This window comes from Haemaphysalis longicornis, unplaced genomic scaffold (genome assembly GCF_048455015.1).
Source record: "Haemaphysalis longicornis isolate Haplotype H1 unplaced genomic scaffold, Haemaphysalis longicornis Haplotype H1 scaffold_1, whole genome shotgun sequence".
NCBI classification, from domain to species: domain Eukaryota; kingdom Metazoa; phylum Arthropoda; class Arachnida; order Ixodida; family Ixodidae; genus Haemaphysalis; species Haemaphysalis longicornis.
Window position 1 is genome coordinate 419,705,104 of NW_027526203.1, and position 22,454 is coordinate 419,727,557.

The following is a 22,454-nucleotide window of genomic DNA, read 5'->3' on the forward strand; positions in this document are numbered from 1 at the left end:
AATTGCACATTTGGTGACGTGAGCAATGGTGTCACACGGGCCGGTCCATGAAACAGATACTTAGTATGTCGACTCCATATAGCACCCACACGCGGGAGTCGACCGAGACGGCGGCCATTTTAAAAATGCTAGTAAAACCTAGTGCACCCGCAGCCCTAGTCATGGAATCGCCTGATCCGGAGAACAAAACTCTCGCCGAGGAGCTCGGGCTTGCATTTAACAACCTCACACCACTTGAACGCTCAACGCTTCTAAGTGCACGAGCGGCAAGAGTTGTGGGATACGCGGTGGACGGGAAAGCGACCATTCCGCGATAGCCACAACAGACGAACGCCCTGCCGTCGGCACCGCTGCCTCGTCAGCGCCGTCGCCACGGACGAATACAGACTGGTACGTATGTGCCGTATTTTTATTACGGTTAATAATAGTTCAACTTCAGTAGCAGTATCGCTTATGCCAGTTGGCCGGTGTCGTGTATGGAAAGCCGTTCGCGCGAGCTCTCTGCTTCGACCAGAAAGATACGAGCGTCAATGCGCGGTGTTTACGGCATTTTTCCTCCAAGGTCAGAGCGCCTCGAACCCGAAAATTCGTCTGCGCGACGGCGAGATGTCGAGCTCGGCCAGGCGGTTGTTTCGTACGCATTGGCGCACACGCTTGCGTGTTCGTTCGGAACTTCAACCGTTTACTCCACCGTTCTTTGTCATAAAAAGAATGTGCAGTATGTTTCACGGGCATTTAGCTCGTTATGGAAACTGTAAGCCCTGCCTAACATGCGTTTGCTTTTGCCGGCCTCCGCCAATCGCAGAGCTTAGCCCATGTGACGGCATAGGTTCTGTTGCGGGAAATGAGCTGGTGGGTCGCATGACCATTCCCGTTTTTCCTAATTATGTAGCTTATTTGAGCGAAGTTTGCGTTATAAGTGGTGTCGTTATGGTTCTAACGAGGCAATCTTTCGAATGAACCAAACTTGTGTTTTCTCTTCATGGCTCCTTTAAACCGTATACAATCAGATCAAACATAAAAAAAAGCAGTGGGAAGATCTGGCGTTCATGTTGTCTTCATGGCCCCGAAAAAAGTTGTACGCTTGTACCGGAAAGCTAACGCCAACCTCAACGCAGATAAGTCGTGCGAAAAGAAGCACGTCGGGCAGTTTGTTGATTGAAAGTCTCGAGTCGTGTACAGCATTCCACTAACTTGCAAGAAATGCTACATAGGTCAGACGGGCCGTTGCATTAATGACCGTGTGCGCAAGCACGCCAATCTGCTTAAAGTTTTTGCTGGCAGCCACTTCGTTGCTGCCATAAATGTGGCTGCACGCCGTTATTTGAGAAATGCAATGTCTCAGTCGGCCGCTATCGGGAGCAAAACGCACGTGAGATTGTCGAGGTGCTCTGCATTGTGCAGGAGGGGAAGATTGTGATAGTGCTCCTTTAGTGTCTCGCTTAATGAAAAAAAAATATACTGCATCTGTCACATTACGCGTGTATCCCCTTCCCCTTAATTGTTGTGCGTTTTTGGAATTTTATTTTTGCTGTACCCCCTCCCCCATTCTTTCTTCCTTCTTGTATTGGGTTCGACCCGCCTGTATAAAGATGGCGCCCCGATCCAAAAAAATCATTCGGCTGCTAGTAAACGCAAGTGTTTGTCTATTTTCGTTCCCGCCCGACTGTTGCGCTGCCGCTTTCCTTTCTTTCTTTTTTTTTTTTGCGGGCAGCCAAAGTATTTTAGCTGCCGAATCAAGCGGGGTTAGCCCTATCAGAGCTTTCTTAAAGGGTAATTTCTTTCCGGCTGTTGCAAATTTCTCACCTGCACAGTAACGTGCATACGCCGCGCCGCGCCAAGGCGGCTTAAGACGTGTCATGGCGGCGAGGCTCGTCGATGCCTCATGCCCCAAGCTCTCGGAGTGAAAAAAAAGTTCACCCCGCTTTGGGCGCCACAAAGACGGTCAAGGATTGCAGCAGCAGACTGATTATCTTCTCGCATAGGCGTTCTCCATGTGAGATCATCAGTGGTTAGCCAGTGATTTCAGAAGGTTCCGACCGGAGTTGGTGTCCGCACTCAGTGGCGCGTCTCTCCAGGGAAAAAAAAAAAAAAAAAAAAAAAATATTCTTTCTTACACCTGCAGCGCATCGTGGAAGGGTAAAGAGCCGCGTTTCAAGAGCCGCGCGTGGCTCGTTACGAGGGACCGGCGAAAAACGCCCCTAAAAAGGTCGTTTCTTGCCGGTCCCTCGCACACCGCGACAACCATGCCTTTCTTTTTAATCGTATCAGTGGTGACGTCTCCTCGCTTTAGCAGCGGCATTGGCTTTCTGTCGCTTCTTTTGTTGCCAGAGTATCAGAATTATATTTTGCTGCCTACTCGCTGCCCACTCCATTTCACACACGTACAAACGGTGACGGAACGCGTCAAGACGCCTCGCGACGGTTACTTCGGGCGGAGAAGGGGGAGAGCCACGGTTCGACGTGACGTCTCCCTAGCAACTATGTCGGCAGCGGTGAAAACGCAGCGCCACCGAAGCCGTTGCCACCGCCGGCTCGGCTGACACCAACCCCCTCTGCACACGCTCCGTAGTTCTCTGTTCTTCTATCGCTCTGTGTCGGATCCACGGATCTACAACGAAAATTTTATCCAGATGCCCATATTGCTCACGCAACAATAAAATTACACTGTAAACATCGCGGTACACATACACACAGCATACTCGACAAGTTGTACGCGTACAGCCGCAACAGAAGAAAAATATGAACCATTCCGTTCAGTGAAGGCGGTTGACCAGAGAAGCTTTTGAGCACACCACGTAAGCACCGTATGTGTGGATGCCATGAATCAAGGGCAATCCCCGAGATGACGCCCCAGAGAAGGAAGAAGAAGAAGAAGGCTGGAAGACCCCAGGTTTCGACACAGCCAGGGGTGACGCGACCCAAGGCACCGACGTAGCCAAACAAGCCTGGGCGGGAGAGGGCCGACGACGCATCGGCTCCGGTCTCCCGACGCTCCGCCAACCCACGCCTTGGCGGCTCCAGCGGCGACGGGCGCGTGCATTCGGGAAGCGACATCGAACCTTCGTCCTCTGCTACGGCGGCGCCCACAACAGAGACGCTCCCGAACCGAGTCGCACTCTGCCGGTCGCACAAGAGCGAGGCGACAAAGCCACTACTTTTTTGACCTCTCCACAGCCACTCTGCGGATTCACGTCAGCGCCGATCACTGGGTAGGCATGTTTATGGACGGTTTGTGTGGGGCTTTGTAGGCTATCGTAGAAGACTATTTAATTTGTCTTTGGGCGCAACTGTACTTTTTCCTTAACAGTCCTTTTTTGCGTGCGAGTGGTTTTGTTTGTTGTGCATTGTTTGTTTTGAGGTTTGCTTCATTAGTGATAAATGTTTGTTTTACCGAGCCTGCCTCTGCTTCCCGTCTTCTCCTTTGCCGACCGGTGACATAAAAATACTTTGGTTATCCAAAACGTTTACTCCCGCTGCTATGCCAGGTCGAACATACAGCAAGGCAATTTAACAGTACAACGCAGGAGCCTTTTTGGCGCTTCTCTGTATGCCATATTAATAGATGAAACAGCGTAAAAAAAGGAACGGGAGAACGGAAACACGGAACCAGAGCTGTGTCTCTGGTCTCTTTCTCGTGTTCATTTTTTCCGCTGTATTTATTTATTTATTTATTTATTTATTTATTTATTTATTACAGCACACGCACGCAGCCCGAGTCCTGCGTTCCCTCTGGGACTTCGCACGCGAGGCTGATATTCTGAGCCGGACTTAATTTTACCCCCTCCTTTTCCGCCCTACCATTCTTATAGGCCTCTGAGCCAGCCCTTTCCCTAATAAAGTTACATCTATTTATTTATTTATTTATTTATTTATTTATTTATTTTATGCTGAAACCCCACTTGAGGTTCATTACAGGGAGGAGTATTAAACAAGCAAACAATATACTATAACAAGAAAGACATTAGGTTTTGTGTTGCCAGTAATACAATACCAGCGAGCGCTCGAGCTCTTTAACAATCAAACTAGCAACACTGTACTCAAGAAGTCTCTACCACACGTAACAAAACAAAAATGTTTAAACCCTCTGGACGAGCCCAATAAGGCCGTATTGGGTCACTAATTCAACCGATCCCTTGGACAGGGGGTGATCAGGTTTTTTTCTAAGGGGGGGGGGGGGGGGGGTCAGCTTCTATCAGTGAAGATGATGATGGTGGTGAGAAGGAGGAGGAGGATAGAAGCCTTTTTTTCTCATCGAAATTTAGAAAACCAATAATACAAGAAAAAGAAAAAAAAATAAACTAGGTTTTTCTATGACCTGAGGGGTCTTCTTTTCTTGGAGGTATATATTAAAAAAAATAAGGGGTGGGCGGGGGGTCAGGACATCTTTAAATACAGCTATAAATACAGGTTTCACAGTCACGGTGCGCAAGTTTTGCTGTAGTAAGGATTTTTCCAGACACTTTTTAAAAATCATTGGTGAGTAAAATGATTTGCATTCAGCATACATTCGTAGAAACTCGCTAAAAATTCCTTCTGGACACTTTTTTCGTGTCTTGTCCTAGAAACTGATTGACCACCATTTCCTGTGCAATCTAAAAGTATTCAGTGCACAAGCGCACGATCAAGTCTGCCAAGCATATACATGCATGTTTAATCTTTTGTGAAAACTGAATAAAAAATGGTTGAAACAATTTGCTAGCAAATTGTTGCATCTATTTCTTACGGAGCTCCCTCTGCTTTTTTAGGGGCGAAGCCGCTTAGGGGCTCGGGCTTTTGACGTCTCATGTCGTTCGTCGTCGTAACCGTCGTCTCATGTAGTCGTGGTACTAAAACACCGGGACACTAGTTTACGCTTCGCGCTAGAACGTAACGCGTGTTAAAAAAAAATCACGCCATATCCACGGAATGAATGATGATAAGTGGGGCGAAGCTCGAGAGGGGGAGATCATCGGTAACCGTATAACTCTCCTGTGAAAGTTCGCCCATTACATCATTAAGAAAGACGTAAGACTGTGTGCGTACATTGTACAAATCAACTTTTATTTTCGGAGTCAATGCTCCCAGGCCCAGACCTGGTGAAAGACCCCGCGCCATCGAGGACTACCCCGCACCTCCACCACAATTTGTCACGTAGGATGGGACACAACCATAAAGAAAGAACTTTTATTTAGGGCGAACTTGTGCCCGAACAAGACGAGAGGAAACGAGCAAAGGTCCTTGCGTCTCGTTCGATCTCCGAGAACGACTGCCTGCGTTCGTGGCGTGATCTCTTGCGTGATCTCCCCCTCGCAGTGCACGTGCGCTCGCGCCTCCGTTGGCGAATACAGACAAGCTCGCACTCCCGGTGCCGAGTTTGCGCTGCCGGTTGCAGCCGGTTCTTGCGCGTGCAACGCGGCCCACTTTGCGACATCTCCGAAAGCATGCGGCGGTCACGTACCACGAGACACAAGGGATGGACAGACCCATGACTTAGAGAGCTTCGCACCTAAAACATGCATACCGGGACACTCGTTTACTCCTCCCGCTGGAACGCTTCGTAACGCGTACTAAAAAAACACCGGTAAACTTGTTTACGCCTCGTGCTAGAACGCTTCGTGCTTCGAAGACACGAGACTGTTACAGCAAAGCTGTATATTGGCCCCGAGGACATACCGTGGCGCCACCTACGAGTGATGTCACTTGTAGGACGCCGGGTTATGCTGTCGTCTGCTAGAACAGATTTCCTGTGCTTATGCGACCGCACGTTTTTTGTTGTGGCCACCGTGTGCCCTCTCCTCACGGCTTTGTAGCAGATTACAGAAGAAAGTTGTCTACATACCAAAAAAATTACGCCCACCTCCCCTCGCGGGAACCCTGGTGTGATGCGACGCTGAGGGGGGTTCAAGCGCAAGCGGAGAGCAACCGTAGACCGAAAGGCCGCCGGAGAGCGGCACACCGGTTATATGCGCAGAGCGCCCGAAAGAGAGGAGACCGCGTAGAGAGAGAGTACTGCACATGCGCAGCACCGCGCGCAGCGCCGCCCACCGGCGGAGTGAGAGCGCGCTGGGCCGCAGATGTTGAGAGAGAGTGTTCGCTCTCACCTGGGCACGCGCCGGCGCCAGTGCGTCATTGCCAGTGCGTCTGCCGCGGCAATGACGCAACACAATCCAACACAATCCACTTTAATCCAATCCAAATCCAGTCCAATCCAATCCAATCGAATCCAATCCAATGCCCCTCGCGAGAGAGTGTTCGCTATCGGAGAGGAGAGGGGGTGAGCGGAGGAGAGTGCGGACGCCGACGACGACGACGGACGCACGCAGGAAGGGCAGGGCCGCCGACAAGAGATGCTCTCAGCGTCGCATCTAATAATCCGGGCAAGCAATCAACGGCTCGCTTGTTCCCAACGACACCGCCGCGGCTGGGTAGTTGCTACCATCGCCAACGACAGCTCGTACGCAGCCATCTAACCCCAAGGACGATACAATTGGTGCCTAGAAAAGTACACTGTTAATTCATTATGAAATACTTGCGACGTGACATGTACGCGACTGTGTGTGTGCAAGAAAATAGACCTTGCAACAGCGACAGAAACGTGCCGCTCAGTTGCGATCTCACCACGCGCACTGCGCTCATTGCGTGGTAAATGAATGACTACGTGAGACCGGTGAGCGGATTGCTTCCCCGCACATGCTTAAAAGTGCTGGTACGATCTGCACTTATGTTAAGCAGTGCCTATTTCCCCTCCAATGTTTTTTTTAAATGCAGAGCATTTCTTTAACTCACGATGTCACCCGGCGTTGTCGGCGTGCCTCGGCGTCCGCAACAGCCGTTCCAGGTGCGTCCTCTCCCCCACTCCTCCTCTCCCGCATCACGCTACCCTCCTCGCTCTCAACAACAGGTCCGCACCCCTCCCCCTACACTATATAAAAAAATAATACTTACCGGCGCCTGGTTTCGATCCCACGACCCTGCGGGCGGAACGCAAGGTACATGGTGCTCTACCCACTGCGCCACAAAGCCAACACAGAATGGAAGGCGACGAACGCGCCTTATATCATTGACTCATTCAAACTACGTCAAGAAGCTGCTGATACAACGCATTCACTACCTGTGGGCGGAACGCGAGGTACATGGTGCTCTTCCCACTGCGCCACAAAACCGACACAGAATGAAATGCTACGAACGCGCCTTATATCCTTGACTCATTCAAACTACGTCAAGAAGCTGCTGATACAACGCATTCACTACCTGTGGGCGGAACGCGAGGTACATGGTGCTCTTCCCACTGCGCCACAAAACCGACACAGAATGAAATGCTACGAACGCGCCTTATATCCTTGACTCATTCAAACTATGTCAAGAAGCTGCTGATACAACGCATTCACTACCACCAACTCCCCAAACACTAAACGTTAACGCAATACACCCACCCCCTATGCGACGCATTTACTCGAGTCCCGCTCGCGGGGAGATGGGCCCTTTTTTATATTCATGCCCTGATTCGATTAACGATTACTAGTACTCTGTACTGCTGATATGTTTACTTTTCGCGACAACTTGTCCGCAATGTACGAATGGTATTGACGCGAGTTTTTAACGCCTTCGAGCGGGTTTAGACTTGGCTATGTTTTTTTTTAATTAAGACCTCTGCAACACGGGATTTTGTCTGTTTACAATGAGCCTGCGCCTTTCTCTAGCATCAAGTACGAGAACTCACGATTGCTCACAAAAGGCATGGTTGCGTACGAGGCGAAACACGTCGTGGGGTAATGGGGTCTTTAACAATAGGGGAACCAAGCTTTGGAGGCCCTAAGAAGTTCGTGGAACCCAAAGCAACACGCTTGCGCACGGCGAGTTTTAGAAGAGGGTCTTCTCCAACAGCTAACTCGCCGCCGGTTTCGGATGCGCCGAGTCCGATGTTGGGAACTTTAGGCTTAGCGTATTTCATCGCCGCTATCGTTACAGTCGCGAATGACAGTCCCTAACACAACTTTTCACCACACTGTCACCCCTTTTCTCGTATGTTGAAGTTTGTATCCGTGCGTGGTGACTGCATAAGCCATCGATGTTCAAGATACCTACCACGGCCTCGGCCGATTTTTGCGCGCAGGTATCGCCACCCTTCAGCCGCTCGCCCCACCGTGCGCGAACGGGCTGGCGGCGTGGGGCCCGACATCCGCGGCCGGTCGCTGTAGCCACACTTCGGCCGCTCGCCGCACCGTGCGCGAACGGGCCGGCGGCGCGCGGTCGCCGCAGATCGCGGTAGATATTTGAACATCGCCTTGAAAATCGCAGCTGACACTGCGCAGCACAATTTTTCGCCACACTAACATCCACTTTCGCGCATGTGGACCTCCTTTTCCGCGATCAGTGTGATTTTAAAAAGCGGCAACAATGTGTTGCTGTCGCGACCTACGTCGGTTCGAGCCGCCGGCGGGCTGCAGGCACGGCGGACGTGTGTGCGGAGCGTTTCTTCGAGCAGTAAACGCTTCATGAGTTCCTCCTTCACCTATTTCTTGAGAACGACAACCGAAATCTACAAATTTAGCTCGGTGATCGTCGTAGCCGAGCTAAATGTTGATCGGGGAAACGAGCCGCAGCTTACGCTTACACCGGGTTCGGTCGCATACGTCCGCATACACCACCACGCTCAAGCTGTTTGCGGGCAGCCTAGGTGCCACGGTTATAAAGTCCCCATGAGGTCAAACTACGCTTCACGCACTAATAATGACCTTCAAACGCCGAAAATTAGCACGGAAATACATTTAGAAAGCGCGACCTAAACGAAATGTCACGCGCGGCAAGCCAACAACCCAATAATGTAGGAACGGGGATCCTACAAGTGACGTAAAAAAATCACGCCATATCCACGGAATGAATGATGATAAGTGGGGCGAAGCTCGAGAGGGGGAGATAATCGGTAACCGTAACTCTCCCGTGAAAGTTCGCCCATTACATCATTAAGAAAGACGTAAGACTGTGTGCGTACAATGTACAAATCAACTTTTATTTTGTTCTTTCATTTTGTTCTTGTTCGTTTGTTGTTTCGTTTCTTCGTTTATTCTTTTCATTTCGTCGTTGTCATGACTGGATTGCGAGGTCCCTTCATTACGACGGCTTTATGATCTGTGAAATGAAGCGAGAGAGGTTCTTGTACTGGCTGCAATGGGAAGTTTGCAAACACAAAGTCTATACACGTTCCTCGGATCGTGGTAGGGTTCATATGGATACATCTGAGTGCGTATTTGAAGAAAGAACTTTTATTTAGGGCGAACTTGTGCCCGAACAAGACGAGAGGAAACGAGCAAAGGTCCTTGCGTCTCGTTCGATCTCCGAAAACGACTGCCTGCGTTCGTGGCGTGATCTCTTGCGTGATCTCCCCCTCGCAGTGCACGTGCGCTCGCGCCTCCGTTGGCGAACACAGACAAGCTCGCACTCCCGGTGCCGAGTTTGCGCTGCCGGTTGCAGCCGGTTCTTGCGCGTGCAACGCGGCCCACTTTGCGACATCTCCGAAAGCATGCGGCGGTCACGTACCACGAGACACAAGGGATGGACAGACCCATGGCTTTAGGAGCTTCGCCCCTAAAACGATCGCAGCGCCGGCAGCGCCGGCCTCTCCAGTGGTGGCCCTCGCGGCCAACCCCCCAACGGTTTCAACTCCGTTGGCAAAAAAATTTCCCCGCACCTCCCCGAAGGGAACCGTGCAGAAATGCGAATGCATTGGGTGCGCCGATGAGTGTGTTGCGAGTAATGGCGTAATTAATGACGAGAGTGTGAACGTAATCATTTATTCATCAGCACCTGTTTGTGTTATCGTTGTACCTGACGGCCACAATCACTGCCTTGTGATCGCTAAAGTGCACGGTCAAAGGGTCTTTGAGAAGCATACGCGCGTCACAGTTTCGCGTAAAGACCAGATCAATGCAACTCCCGTGAATGGTAGTGGGGCACGTGTCGAAGCCGGCAGAGAGACAATGCATAGAGTGCCTGGTCTGCATGTACTCGACCAGCCATTCGCCACTCTTCTTGCGCACGTCAACGTTGAAGTCGCCAACCAAGACTATGGGGTCAGAGGGTTTGGAGCGCACGCGCACACTTTCCATAGCCGCGTCCAGCTGCGCGGCAACGGCGTCTCGAGCGAGGTTGGGCGCGAGGTACACGGTCACCACAAAGACTCCGTCTCCGGTGTAGGCAAGGGTGTACAAGTCCTTGTATGGAGACGTGGCAACGGCGTGCGATATCAAGTTCCCATACACGTTAGACACGAGACTAACACCGCAGTACTCGCCGTCCTTGCCTCTTCGAGCAAACTAGTACAGCTCGCTTCAAGCGCATGCGTTCGGCATTGAGCGCGGAGAGATAACACCTGCGGGCGCACGCCGACGGAGCATGACAACCCCCGACTAAGAAATGCATTCGCATTTACGACGACGACGACGACGACGAAGGCAGAACTACGAGGCGCGCGCTCACGTGCGCTCGCGCTGGAGGAATGCAGGCGCACGCCGCTCGATGGACGCAAGACAACCCCCGACTAATAAAAACATTCGCATTTAAAAAGCCAAGGAGCGAAGAATACACATACACTGCATGCTTCGCCCCTTCCCAGGCTTCACGTTAGTGGAGCTGACCCATGATTTTCTAAATGCGAATGCATTTATTAGTCGGGGGTTGTCTTGCGTCCATCGAGCGGCGTGCGCCTGCATTCCTCCAGCGCGAGTGCACGTGAGCGCGCGCCTCGTAGTTCTGTCTTCGTCGTCGTAAATGCGAATGCATTTCTTAGTCGGGGGTTGTCATGCTCCGTCGGCGTGCGCCCGCAGGTGTTATCTCTCCGCGCTCAATGCCGAACGCATGCGCTTGAAGCGAGCTGTACTAGTTTGCTCGAAGCGGCAAGGACGGCGAGTATGCGGTGTTAGTCTCGTGTCTAACGTGTATGGGAACTTGATATCGCACGCCGTTGCCACGTCTCCGTACAAGGCCTTGTACACCCTTGCCTACACCGGAGACGGAGTCTTTGTGGTGACCGTGTACCTCGCGCCCAACCTCGCTCGAGACGCCGTTGCCGCGCAGCTGGACGCGGCTATGGAAAGTGTGCGCGTGCGCTCCAAACCCTCTGACCCCATAGTCTTGGTTGGCGACTTCAACGTTGACGTGCGCAAGAAGAGTGGCGAGTGGCTGGTCGAGTACATGCAGACCAGGCACTCTATGCATTGTCTCTCTGCCGGCTTCGACACGTGCCCCACTACCATTCACGGGAGTTGCATTGATCTGGTCTTTACGCGAAACTGTGACGCGCGTATGCTTCTCAAAGACCCTTTGACCGTGAACTTTAGCGATCACAAGGCAGTGATTGTGGCCGTCAGGTACAACGATAACACAAACAGGTGCTGATGAATAAATGATTACGTTCACACTCTCGTCATTAATTACGCCATTACTCGCAACACACTCAGCGGTGCACCCCATGCGTTCGCATTTCTGCACGATTCCCTTCGGGGAGGTGCGGGGGAATTTTTTTCGTTCTGATTTTGGAATTTTTATGAGGCCTCGAGGGGCCTTCTGAAAATCCCTTGCGTAGTTACATTCACATCACGAAACATTTCGAGGGTAAGAAGCTACCATTCCGAACACAAGTCTCAGCCAAAAGTTCGTGAACCGGCAATGTTAAGGAGCCCGCCTTCCTCAAAAAGGCACATACGTTACCCAGTGATCTGGGAAAAATAAAAGCAAATATGTCCATACAAAAACAGCAGAAAACATAAACGTTTATTGTGTTTGAAAGGAGATCCTAGCGCGCACACTGCTGTTGGTGTAAAATTAGATAAGATGCAAAACTTTTTAAAAAGAGCTCGCTTTATCGATGACGCAAAAACAACGGCGGCGGAGCCATGTTCTCATTACGGCACGAGCGGCGTTCCAGTCGGGCCAAAAACAACGGCGGCGGAGCCATGTACGCATTACGGCACGCGCGGCGTTCCTGTCGGGCCATTATGGTTTCCCTGGTTTCAGCGAGCGTTGTTCCTGCGGCAAGCGTGCAGTGGCATTGTTCTTTGTGGAACGCCGAGTACGAGGAACGTCTTGCACGGCCCCAGCGCCACCATGGTTCGCTTGGAACACTCCTGTTCTTTTGAGGAACTGTGAAAAGACCTCCGGTTTTCGGCCTGAGTAGCCTAGGGATATAATCACAGACTTTCGAGCCAACGGCCAAGGATTGAGCCTTACAAATACTGAATGTTTTTAAAGCAAACCTTTACTGCTTTCGTCCAGCGATTTCGTGGAGGTTGCGCAAATGACATTTTGACCGGAGACACACCCCGGCCGCTGCGGCCGCTTTTCTGATGGAGGCGAAAAGCGAAAACGCCCGTGTGTGCGAGATTTCGGTGCACGTCCCTAGGTGGTCAAAATTAATCCGGAGCCCTCCACTACGGCGCGCCTCATCGCCTGCGTTGCGGCGGTGCGTTAAACCCTACAATCAATCAAATTGAAAAAAAAAAAAAGCGCTTCCTGTGGTCGGAATCGCACTTGGGTTCCTTGCGTCGAGAAACTGGCGTCTATCCGAAGGAGGTATCATTGTTTTTCTTTACTGCATGGGACAGTAAGCTCAAACATGAGAGTACGGGGACACTACATAGTCAAGCAAACAAGAAAACTCACTAAAGTTAGGGAAAACACGGATACGTCAAAATTAAAGCCAACACACGCAAGCGTTCATCGCACTTTGGGCGCACAGCACTTCTTTTGGGTTCGTATACCGCAGGCGTCGGCTTTCGACTTGGCCGTGGTTTCTAGCACGTGCTAATGCGGACCACTTTGGGAGAGATGTGGAAGCCTGCAGACGAAACGATCTGGGCCTGACAGTCATGGAGAAGTTTCAGCGGCAAGTTCGGAAATAAATGTGAGGAGCACAGCCGGGTCTCTGGCCGTCAGCTCTGCTGTTTCTCCAGCCTTGCACCACTAGTGCAAGCTGCGCCAATTTTTTTTCTTTCCTTTATCCCCACCGGAAAATGCATTGTGCAAACGCGTGCAAGAAAGCCCGCGTATTTGGTGTAGCTTAACAAGCTGAATGCAGTGAGCTATATAAGGTGTTCGTTGTCCGCGCTCTCCTTTAGCCCCTTTTCCGTTCCCCCTGCCCCTTTAGCTCCCCTTGCCGTGCTATCGTTGCATGCTCATCGCCTGACGCCCCTGATGACCTGTGTTTGACTCGCGCAGGTGTGTTACGATGTGGTGGGCTGTTTCGACCACAAGGGCGGCCTGCTGGCGCACATACGGCTTCTGCCCAAGGCACCCCAGGAGATCGCCACCCGGTTCCTGCTGCGCTCGCGCAGCGGCCGTGACCAGCTGGACATCTACGTCGCTGGCGGAATGACGGTGCCTCGCGCGTACCGCCCCGGGGCACCACTCAAGATCATTACCCATGGGCTGGGCGGCAACGGGAACCTCACCTACCTCGCCCAGATGACGGACGCTTTTCTCAGGCTGGTCAGGCTCGCCTGCTCGCCATTCTCCTTCAGGGCGTTTATACCGTGGCTGACTTGTATTTCATTGTTCGCGACACGATGAAGTGATAGTGATATGGGAAAAAATGTCTTTGATGATTGAGTCTCGGCATGGGCATGCAACTTGGTTTTATCGTGCGAGCAAAAAAAAAAAGTGAGCCAGTCGGTTTGACGAGGTTGAAATAGATAAGTGGTAAAAACAAGGACGAGAAGGCCTATACGAACGCCGCGGACGATCTCCACTTGTAACAGTAGGATAGTAGTTTTTTTTTTAGCTGTTTATACACATGTACGACACAATCCCACGCAAACATGCACACAACCAGCAACACCATCAAGTGGTAACGGGCCGGGATAATTAATATATAATACCAACAACGACGGTAAGATTTAGCGAAGGTTTGGCGTTAACAGGTTACACTTTCCACTTGTTTGTTAAAGCGCTACCGGAACGAGTGGTGATGTGACCGATGGAGAGAGGAAGTGTTTATTACACTGAAAATATTTAGAAGGCGAAATTTTGCCTCTCAACAGAGGACACGGGTCTCGCCGGGGGAGAAAAGAGCATTGAAGAAGAAGGAAAAAAAAGGCAGTGAAAGGGCAATGGAAAATTAAATATGATAACAGGCTATTAAAAGGCTATGTACCAACTGTATACATACACACGCAGGTTATATACAGACTATTTACATACACACCCGCGCACACAAAAGGGTTAACAGGGGGTGGATAGTGGGTGGGGTCTGGCTTCGACAGTTCATGGGCGGGTGTTGAGGCCCGACTCGTCGAAGTACGAGAGGAGCCGCCTGAAGGCCTCTCGGTGCAGCATAAAGGGTCCCCGAGGACGCAGGATGTCCTCTGCTGTGCTTGAGGGTAGCCCCAGCCGCCGGTACCCAGACACGAGTTTGTTCCGGGCACCAGCGTACGGGCAGGAGCAGAGGACGTGATCCAATGTCTCGGGGTCGGGGCAGTGGGCACAGGTGGGTGTGGCCTTGCTACCCTGCCCGTGGAGGCGTGCTGCTGTGTTGTAGCAGCCGGTGCGGAGCCGGAGGAGGAGGGACCGCTCTGTTTGGGATATGCGCACCAGGGACGCGGAAACTGGGGCCATTGGAGAGTGGTGGGCTGCTTTGGCTAAATCGTCTGCAGTCAACTTGACCAGTGCGTTCCCTTCCTCCTCTCCGCGAGCTTCTCCCGTGGCTCCCGTGCATTCGCGCCCTGCTCCTACTACCCTCTCTTCCTTTTCCCAGCACGGCGGTGTTACGTTTCCGTATTATCCAGAAAACGTTCCACGGCGAAACCGCGTTGTCATCCTAGAATCCTTGGGTGCTTGGAGCCCTTCATTGTTTTAATAAGCCTGCGCTACCTTCCGCTTTTGGCAACGTCGGCCGTTAACCCCAAACTCGGCGAAGATACGTAGTAAATGGTAGCAGCCCTCTTCCAGTCACGTGCTTGGAGCACATCCGTCAAATCGGGACGCTCGCTACTTATTTTCCAGGAGCGCCTGCTGACTCACACGCGGCAGATTGAGGGCGTTCCCACAGTAGCCGACGACCTGTGCATCCATGCGCGCTTGCTCCTTCCACGTGACGGAGGCGTGTGTTAATCCCTACGCACTGAAGAAAACAATATGATAGACATTAAAGGGACCCTGCAACACTCTTTGAGCAGTACAAGTAAACCTGCGCGACGTTTAGATTACACTGCCAGGAATACCTGAGCCAAATATTACACGTGCACGTGAAGCGGTGAGCGCGCAAATCGATGTGAAAGACGCGGAAAAACAAACCGCTCTCTCTTCAGTTGTCCTCATTATGCATGGCCTAAGGGACGTCACATAGGCCATGGCTGCCCGATCGGCTGTCACTGGTCAACTTCGCGGCTAGATTCTCCCATTTCCGTCGTCGTCATCGCTGTGTACGAACTTTTTCTATGTCTGAACCTGTAGGCACAGTTTTGCCGTTTATTTTGTGTTTTGAGTGCGCACGGAGTTTGAGTGATGAGCTCAATACTTCCCTTTCAACGGGACCACTCGACTACAAACGTTTATTGCTTCAAAAACGCCCTACCAGCCCGAGCGTTTAATGCATTTTAATGAAGCTGCCATCAAATCACTCAAGGACTCGACGCCCTCAAAGCACTTTAGTGGCGAACAGCTGAAGCCGGTGCATCGCATTACTCCTCGCGGTAGCCGTGCGAACTTTTTACCTCTTCCTCCTATATAAAAATTAACTGTCTAAACTTACTCTGTACTGCTTGATGATAGCGAAACTGTGCTCCATAGTTTCCGCTTTGTGCAATTACGGGACGGGTTTTGTAAATGGTGTCCGCAAGACTGCTGCTGCTTCCTCTCTCGGGTGGGCGCAGGAGGACGGTAACGTGGTGGTGGTGGACTGGGCTCGCGGCGCGTCGCTGCCCGACTACGTGCAGGCGTGCGCTAACGCCGAGCTGGTGGGCCGCGAAGTGGCCTTCCTGGTCTCCTCGCTGGTGCACAACGGGCTCGCGCTGCCCTGGAACGTGCACCTGATTGGCTTCAGCCTGGGCGCTCAGCTGCTGGGCTTCGCCGCCAGGAGGCTGGCGCGCACCTACGGTCTCAAGGCCGGGAGGCTAACCGGTACGCCCCCATCCTGCGCGTACCACTGGAAGCTTGCGTCTCGCTATAGTTGAGGTGGAGATCTCGCATTAAACTCTAACATTCTGTCTGACAACGAACTTGCTTACAGATGCCAGTGTAGGTTCTTTACAAACCCAGCGTCCAGGGCAATGCAAGACATGAAAAATTAGCATCATTTTTATACCCTCGCCAGCATGTCTCCATTGAGTGGTAATATTATCTTCGCTTTGAACTTCCTCGCGGGTCTCTTTCCCAGTACCAGGCATAGATTGTATTGAAAAAATAACCATTACGCTACCAATGTCCCCGCTCGCACGCACAAGAATCTTAAATACGTTTTCCAAAAAGGGCACTTCGTGCTTCATAAACGCATGAAAGGAGTTGAGGTCAGAGAGAGAGAGAGAGAGAGAGAGAGAGAGAGAGAGAGAGAGAGAGAGAGAGAGAGAGAGAGAGAGAGAGAGAGAGAGAGAGAGAGAGCGCTCTTAATTAGATGAAAGCAGAGAGGTTTGCCGGCATGTTCCCGCCTACACGCTACTCTGTGGTTATGGGGAGAAGGGAGTAAAGGCCCTAATAGGGCAGAAGAGAGGGGGAAGAAAGGAGAGGTTAAAAGAAAAAGTTAACATGAAGCTTTGTGCGGTGACGTAAAAGTCCATGCGATCTCACAGGGGAAGTGCTAGAGTGTCTCTGCGACGTCGATTTCTTGTAAATAGTCGAATAAGGCAACCAACACTTTTCTCAGACGATGGAGAGGGCCAGGGTTCAAGGAGACCTTTTAAAGATATAGATCCGTAATTGAGGCACTCAATCTTTTGTGCAAGGTGATTTCTTTCCTGGATGTATGCCGGACACTCTAGAAGGACGTGCTCTACTGTTTCCGGTAATGCATAATTATCACAGTAGGGATTTTCAGTTAGACCGAGGCAATGGCGGTAAGAGTTCGTGAGTGCTGCGTTGAGACGCAACCGGTGGTAAAGAGTTTCACGTAAGTTGAGGCCAAAATCCGCGCAAGTGCGGGATAACAAACGCGCTGCGTCGGCAACTAACTGCGCGAGTGCCGCGCTGCAAACGCCTTCCTATCAAGAAAGCTTCATTTCGGTGTCCATAGAGCGCAAAGCTAGGCAAGTTCGTCGGTTTTTTTTTTTTTTGTCCTAATACAAAAGAAATATACCGCAAGTTTAATGAATGTCCAGATTAATTCATCATCTGATCAGAAACCCAGGGACTCTGGGATATGTCAGTACACGTCAATAAGCTTTCTTATGTGGGCAAGTTGAGAGGGGCAGCTTGAGCGTGGCGACGTCATCAGGACGCGAAAAGAGAAGCACTATAGGGTTAATTGGCCCCATAAGTAGCCTGGATGCCAAGGAGAGAGAGACGCTCTATAAGCTCTTTCCTCCTCCCTTGACCGACGCACATTGACCGAATTCGGCCTAACTACAGTATAAGCGGCTTTGTGGAGCACCAAACCACTTCCGTTAGGGCCAGTTTTTGCAGAAACCCGCTGCGGTGGCTCAGTGGCTAAGCCGTTGTGCTGCTGCGCCCAAGGACGCGGGTTGGATCCCGGCCGCGGTGGCAGATTTTCTGATGGAGGGGAAAAGCGAAAACGCCTGTGGGTCGAGATTTTGACGCACGTTAAAGATCCCCGGGTGGTCAAAATTAATTCGGAGCCCTCCGCTACGGTGCGCCTCATAGCCCGGGTGGCCAATACTCGTTAAAGGGGGACGTCTTTTCAAAACGGCGCGCTAACGCCATGCAAATGCATGTGTTCTCAGGTTGGGGCGCCGCTTTGAGGGGCGGGGAAAGGGGTGAAAATCCCAGAAGGGAGCACTCGCACAAGGGCGCAAAGCGTCATTTTGCGTGTCGCTTTGTGCCTTTGTCCGAGTGCTCCTTTCAGGGATTTTCACCCCTTTCCCGCCCCTCAAAGGGGCGCCCCAACCTGAGAACACATGCATTTGCATGGCGTTAGCGCGTTGCTTTGAAAAGACGTCCCCCTTTATCGAGAATTGGGCCCCAGGCGTAGCTGTGCAGCATGGAAAGAGAGAAAAAACAAGCCGCACGTCCCCGGTGCATTGCCAGAAAACTTGCCGCTTTAGCTGAGAAAGCCGAATGTGCGCGGTGGTCAATCGCAGGAGTTCAAAGTACGATACTTCCCGTGTCCAATAGTTGAAACCTGAAGAGAATATACTTGCCGTTGTTTTTAGCCACGAATATCTTGTTTTCAAAAAGACATGATGTTATGTGCTTGAGTTCATTGAAACACCAGTCTGTTGGCGTTTTCAAACTTCGAAATGCAGTAGACTCGCGATAATTCAAGCTCGAAGGGGCCCCAGGGCTTTGTTTGAATTGTCAGACGTTTGAATTATCAGAATTTCCCATAAATATTACTCGGGGCAGCATACCAACTTGTTTTGTAATGAAACGTTCACATATATTTATAAATGCAACATTAAAGCACAATATCTACTGAAGTGCTATAGTCACACTTCACCTAAAAAGATACGAATGGGCAACTGCTTTGTCTTTGCATGGGAGTTCAAAACAAAGTTTTCGATGCCAGCGTTGAGAGAGTTTTCTGCATATGCCGCGCCTGCTTCGCCTACCGTCTTGTTTTTCTTTTTTTTGTCTTTCTTTCTTCCTCAATCGCCACGCGCTGGTTGGCGCGCGCGGTTTCGCTTTGACACGTGTATGCAGGTAATCGGCCTTTCAAGCGTAGCTTTAGTGATCTCCCTGATGGCGTCTGTAACGCAAAAACGCCGAAGTGAAAGAAAAAAAAATTCCCGCGCCTTCCCGCGAGGGGAACACGAGTAAATGCAGAGCATTTGGGCCTCAGTACTGGTTGAAGGCAGTGTTGCTTCCATCGCTTCTTCCGTGATGCTGGAGTAGCAGACACGAGTAAACGTGGGAGCGAGCGTCAACCAAGGAAGGAAGGAGCAACGCAGTGACTGAAGCACGAGCGACCGCTAGCCGCTTTATATTTGCAGCGCGCGCAGTAGAGGGAGAGCAGTACGGGGGGGAGAGCGCGCATGCGCAAGCAGCGTGCGTCCTTCCACGCCCCACCGCGCTGCTATCACGCACCTGTTACGCCGAGACCGCGACGGAGCGAACGGGCTGACTACGACGCATGCGCGCGCCAGCTGCTGTTGAGAGAGAGGAGGGAAGGAGGAGAGGCGCACCTGCTGCGGACGCGGAGCTGTGGACGCCGTCCGACGCAGGAAGAGGCGAGGCTAAGAAATTCTCTGCATTTAAAAGCTCGTCCGGGGCAGGAATCGAACCAGGGTCCCTCCCATTATGAAGCTGGCGCCTACCCGATTGTTCTATTTCGACATGGCCGAAGCGGTTTGGAAAACTAGACGACAACCAAATAATCCGTCACGAGAAAGCTTCGCGTTCAACCGCCGTCGTCGTTTGGCGGAGGGGTGCACGATTTTTATTAGATGCGACTGCATCTCATTCGCCTTGTCCCTGCATCCGGCGTCGTCGGCGTTGTTGTCGGCGTCCGCCCCTCCCCCATTCTCCTCGCCGCGCGAGCTGCGCTCTCCGCCGCTCACCCCACCCCCTCTCCTCTCCGATAGCGAACACTCTCTCGTGACGGGCATTGGATTCGATTGGATTGGCTTGGATTGGCTTGGCTTTGATTGGATTGGATTGGATTAAAGTGGATTGTGTTGCGTCATAGCCGCGGCAGACGCACTGGCGCCGGCGCGTCCCCTCACCGTTATGCGCAAAACGCGGTGCCTGCGCCGCTCCGCTCCATCGTTCCAGCGCCGTTCCTCCGCTGTCCAACGCTGCAACGTGAACCCCCTATGCGTCGCATCTACACAGGGGTTCCCGCGAGGGGAGGTGGGAGTTTTTTGTGACTGGGGCGATGTAACGATGCAAATGGGCAGCTAGAAGCCGCAAATGCAGCGGATATTTTCGGGCACAAGGACGAGTAAAAAGTACGAATTAACCGAATTTACGCAATGCAGAAGTATGAATTGGGCAGCTTTATAATACATTGAAAACATAGCAGGCGAACCGAAATTTCCAGTTTTGTTTAAATTAACCCAAAGAGTTTGGAAATATCCGAGTTTGAATTATCGTGAGTCTACTGTAGTTCGAAAATGATGGAAGTTTTCGAACAGTGCTATTCCATTCGAAGGCAAATCAAATTTTGCGTTATTCGCTTCGATAATCATAAGTTTCGAATATTCCACACCCTTATTAATAATTATATCAAGGTATATACGTTGTGAGGGCCTCGGTTCCGGCAGCCTTGATGTCATAGGGGGCGTAAGAGAGTTCCCCACCGGTCGACTGCTCTTGGCAGGCTGCAGAGGCTCGAGTAACGGCAGTTAAAAGCAGGCCCCCTTCACCCTGAGTTGTGCGAGCGGTGCTGGCTACCACCTCGAAGCGGATGCTTCACCGATTACACATAAATGCAACAGAAATTGAAAGGCGACGCAGGCGCTCCGGTAGCCGAATCGGTAATCGCGATCCTTCTATCGACTATGGCCGAAATCGGTTAAATGAGAACGTAAAGAAGTGTTTAGCGATCGCAAAAAAAAAAAAAAAAACCTTAAATTCGTGCTCTAATATTGCTCAACACAAATCGCCCACCGAGAAAAAAATGGCTGCGGCTTAGCTCAGCTAACCTTGGATATGCAAAGCAAAAGCTTGGCTTAGTCTGGTTGAGTCTTGGCTTCGCTTGGCTAACCTTTGATTTATCTGTATTGCCGACCACGTCTCAAAGCCGTTCGGTTCCGTGCAACACTCATAAAAGGAGGCCGGGCGAACGCTGCGAACGCGTCGTTAATTCATGTCGAACGCACCGTTCCTCTTCGCCAGGCGCGAGACGAGTCACGTTACCCGAAACGACCCAGCGCCGCATGCATGGGAGGCAGCGGCGGTGGCGACCGCCGTCGGCGCTCGCAGGCGCCAACAGCGGGCCCTGCGAATCACGCGATGCGCTTCGAGGGGTGTGTCGCTGGTCAAAAGGTCATTTGCGCATCCTGGAGTCCACGAAATCGCTGGACGAAAGCAGTAAAGCTTTGCTTTAAAAACATTCAGTATTTGTAAGGCTCAATCCTTGGCCGTTGGCTGGAAAGTCTGTGGTTATATCCCTAGGCTACTGAGGCCGAAAAGCGGAGGTCTTTTCACAGTTGCTCAAAAGAACAGGAGTGTTCCAAGCGAACCATGGTGGCGCTGGAGCCGTGCAAGACGTTCCTCGTACTCGGCGTTCCACAAAGAACACCGCCACTGCACGCTTCCCGCAGGAACAACGCTCGCTGAAACCCGGGAAACCATAATGGCCCGACTGGAACGCCGCGCGTGCCGTAATGAGAACATGGCTCCGCCGCCGTTGTTTTTGCGTCATCGATAAAGCGAGTTCTTTTTTAAAAAGTTTTGCATCTTATTTAATTTTACACCAACAGGAGTGTGCGCGCTAGGATCTCCTTTCAAACACAATAAACGGTTATGTTTTCTGCTGTTTTTGTATGGACATATTTGCTTTTATTCTTCCCAGATCACTGGGTAACGTATGTACCTTTTTGAGGAAGGCGGGCTCCTTAACATTGCCGGTTCGCTAACTTTTGGTGTGAATGGTAGCTTTCTCAGATTTTTCGAGTACTTGGTGTGGTTTTTCATTCCTCGGGTGAAGTGGCGCGTAGTACGTGGAAGCGACTCCTCGACACAGCGGAGCAGCGTCTTGAGGTTGCGTCAAAGTTCAGACTTTCCCTCGCAGAGCGCAGCTACATAATTAAGTCGTCCGTCTCGGCGGCGCTTTTTTATGTAGCACACGTAGCGAAACCGCCGCGCCATTTCACCCGTCAGCTCGCCACGAAGTTCGGGTCGTTCTTTTGGGCGGGCAAGACAGAAACAGTGTCGCGTGCGCTGTTGAGACTACCCAAGTCAATGGGTGGTTTCAGTCTGCCTTGCTTGCAAACCATGTGTAGCGTGCTGGCCGTACGCGCAGTGTTCGACCTTGTGGACTCAACTGAGTACCCAGGGAGGGCGCTGCTGCAGTACTTTCTGGGAACTTACCGATCAATGTTTTATGACGAACGCATTGCCGGTCCCTCTGCTGAGCAGTCACCGCCATTTTATGCCTATGTAGTCAAAACACTGAGGAACGTCCAGTCTACCTTGCCAAGCCTAAATTTCAGAGAAAGTACAGCAAGCGAATTGTGCGAAAAATTGGCAATAAACCAATTAGATAATCAGCAGACAACAAGATCACGCGGTGTCCGTTGGCATCAGCTGACTTCGACGGAGCTTCCTTCTGATGTTAGGGATTTCGGATGGTTGCGTGGCTGGCAAGTTCTTCCGACGTGTGACCGTCTCGCGAGATTCGGCATCGTGCGTTCCTCACGGTGCCCGCA

At 51.5% G+C, this 22,454-nt stretch overlaps 1 protein-coding gene across 1 annotated transcript in view; it reads left to right on the forward strand.

Annotated features, from left to right (window-relative positions):
• The window catches only part of LOC144155627 (pancreatic triacylglycerol lipase-like), a 35,138-nt gene that overhangs the window by 8,466 nt on the left and 4,218 nt on the right, over window positions 1-22,454 (forward strand). The window contains exons 2-3 of the mRNA XM_077687192.1: window positions 13,195-13,464; window positions 15,846-16,092. Coding sequence (XP_077543318.1) covers window positions 13,195-13,464; window positions 15,846-16,092 — 517 coding nt within the window. The remainder of the gene's footprint in view (window positions 1-13,194; window positions 13,465-15,845; window positions 16,093-22,454) is intronic.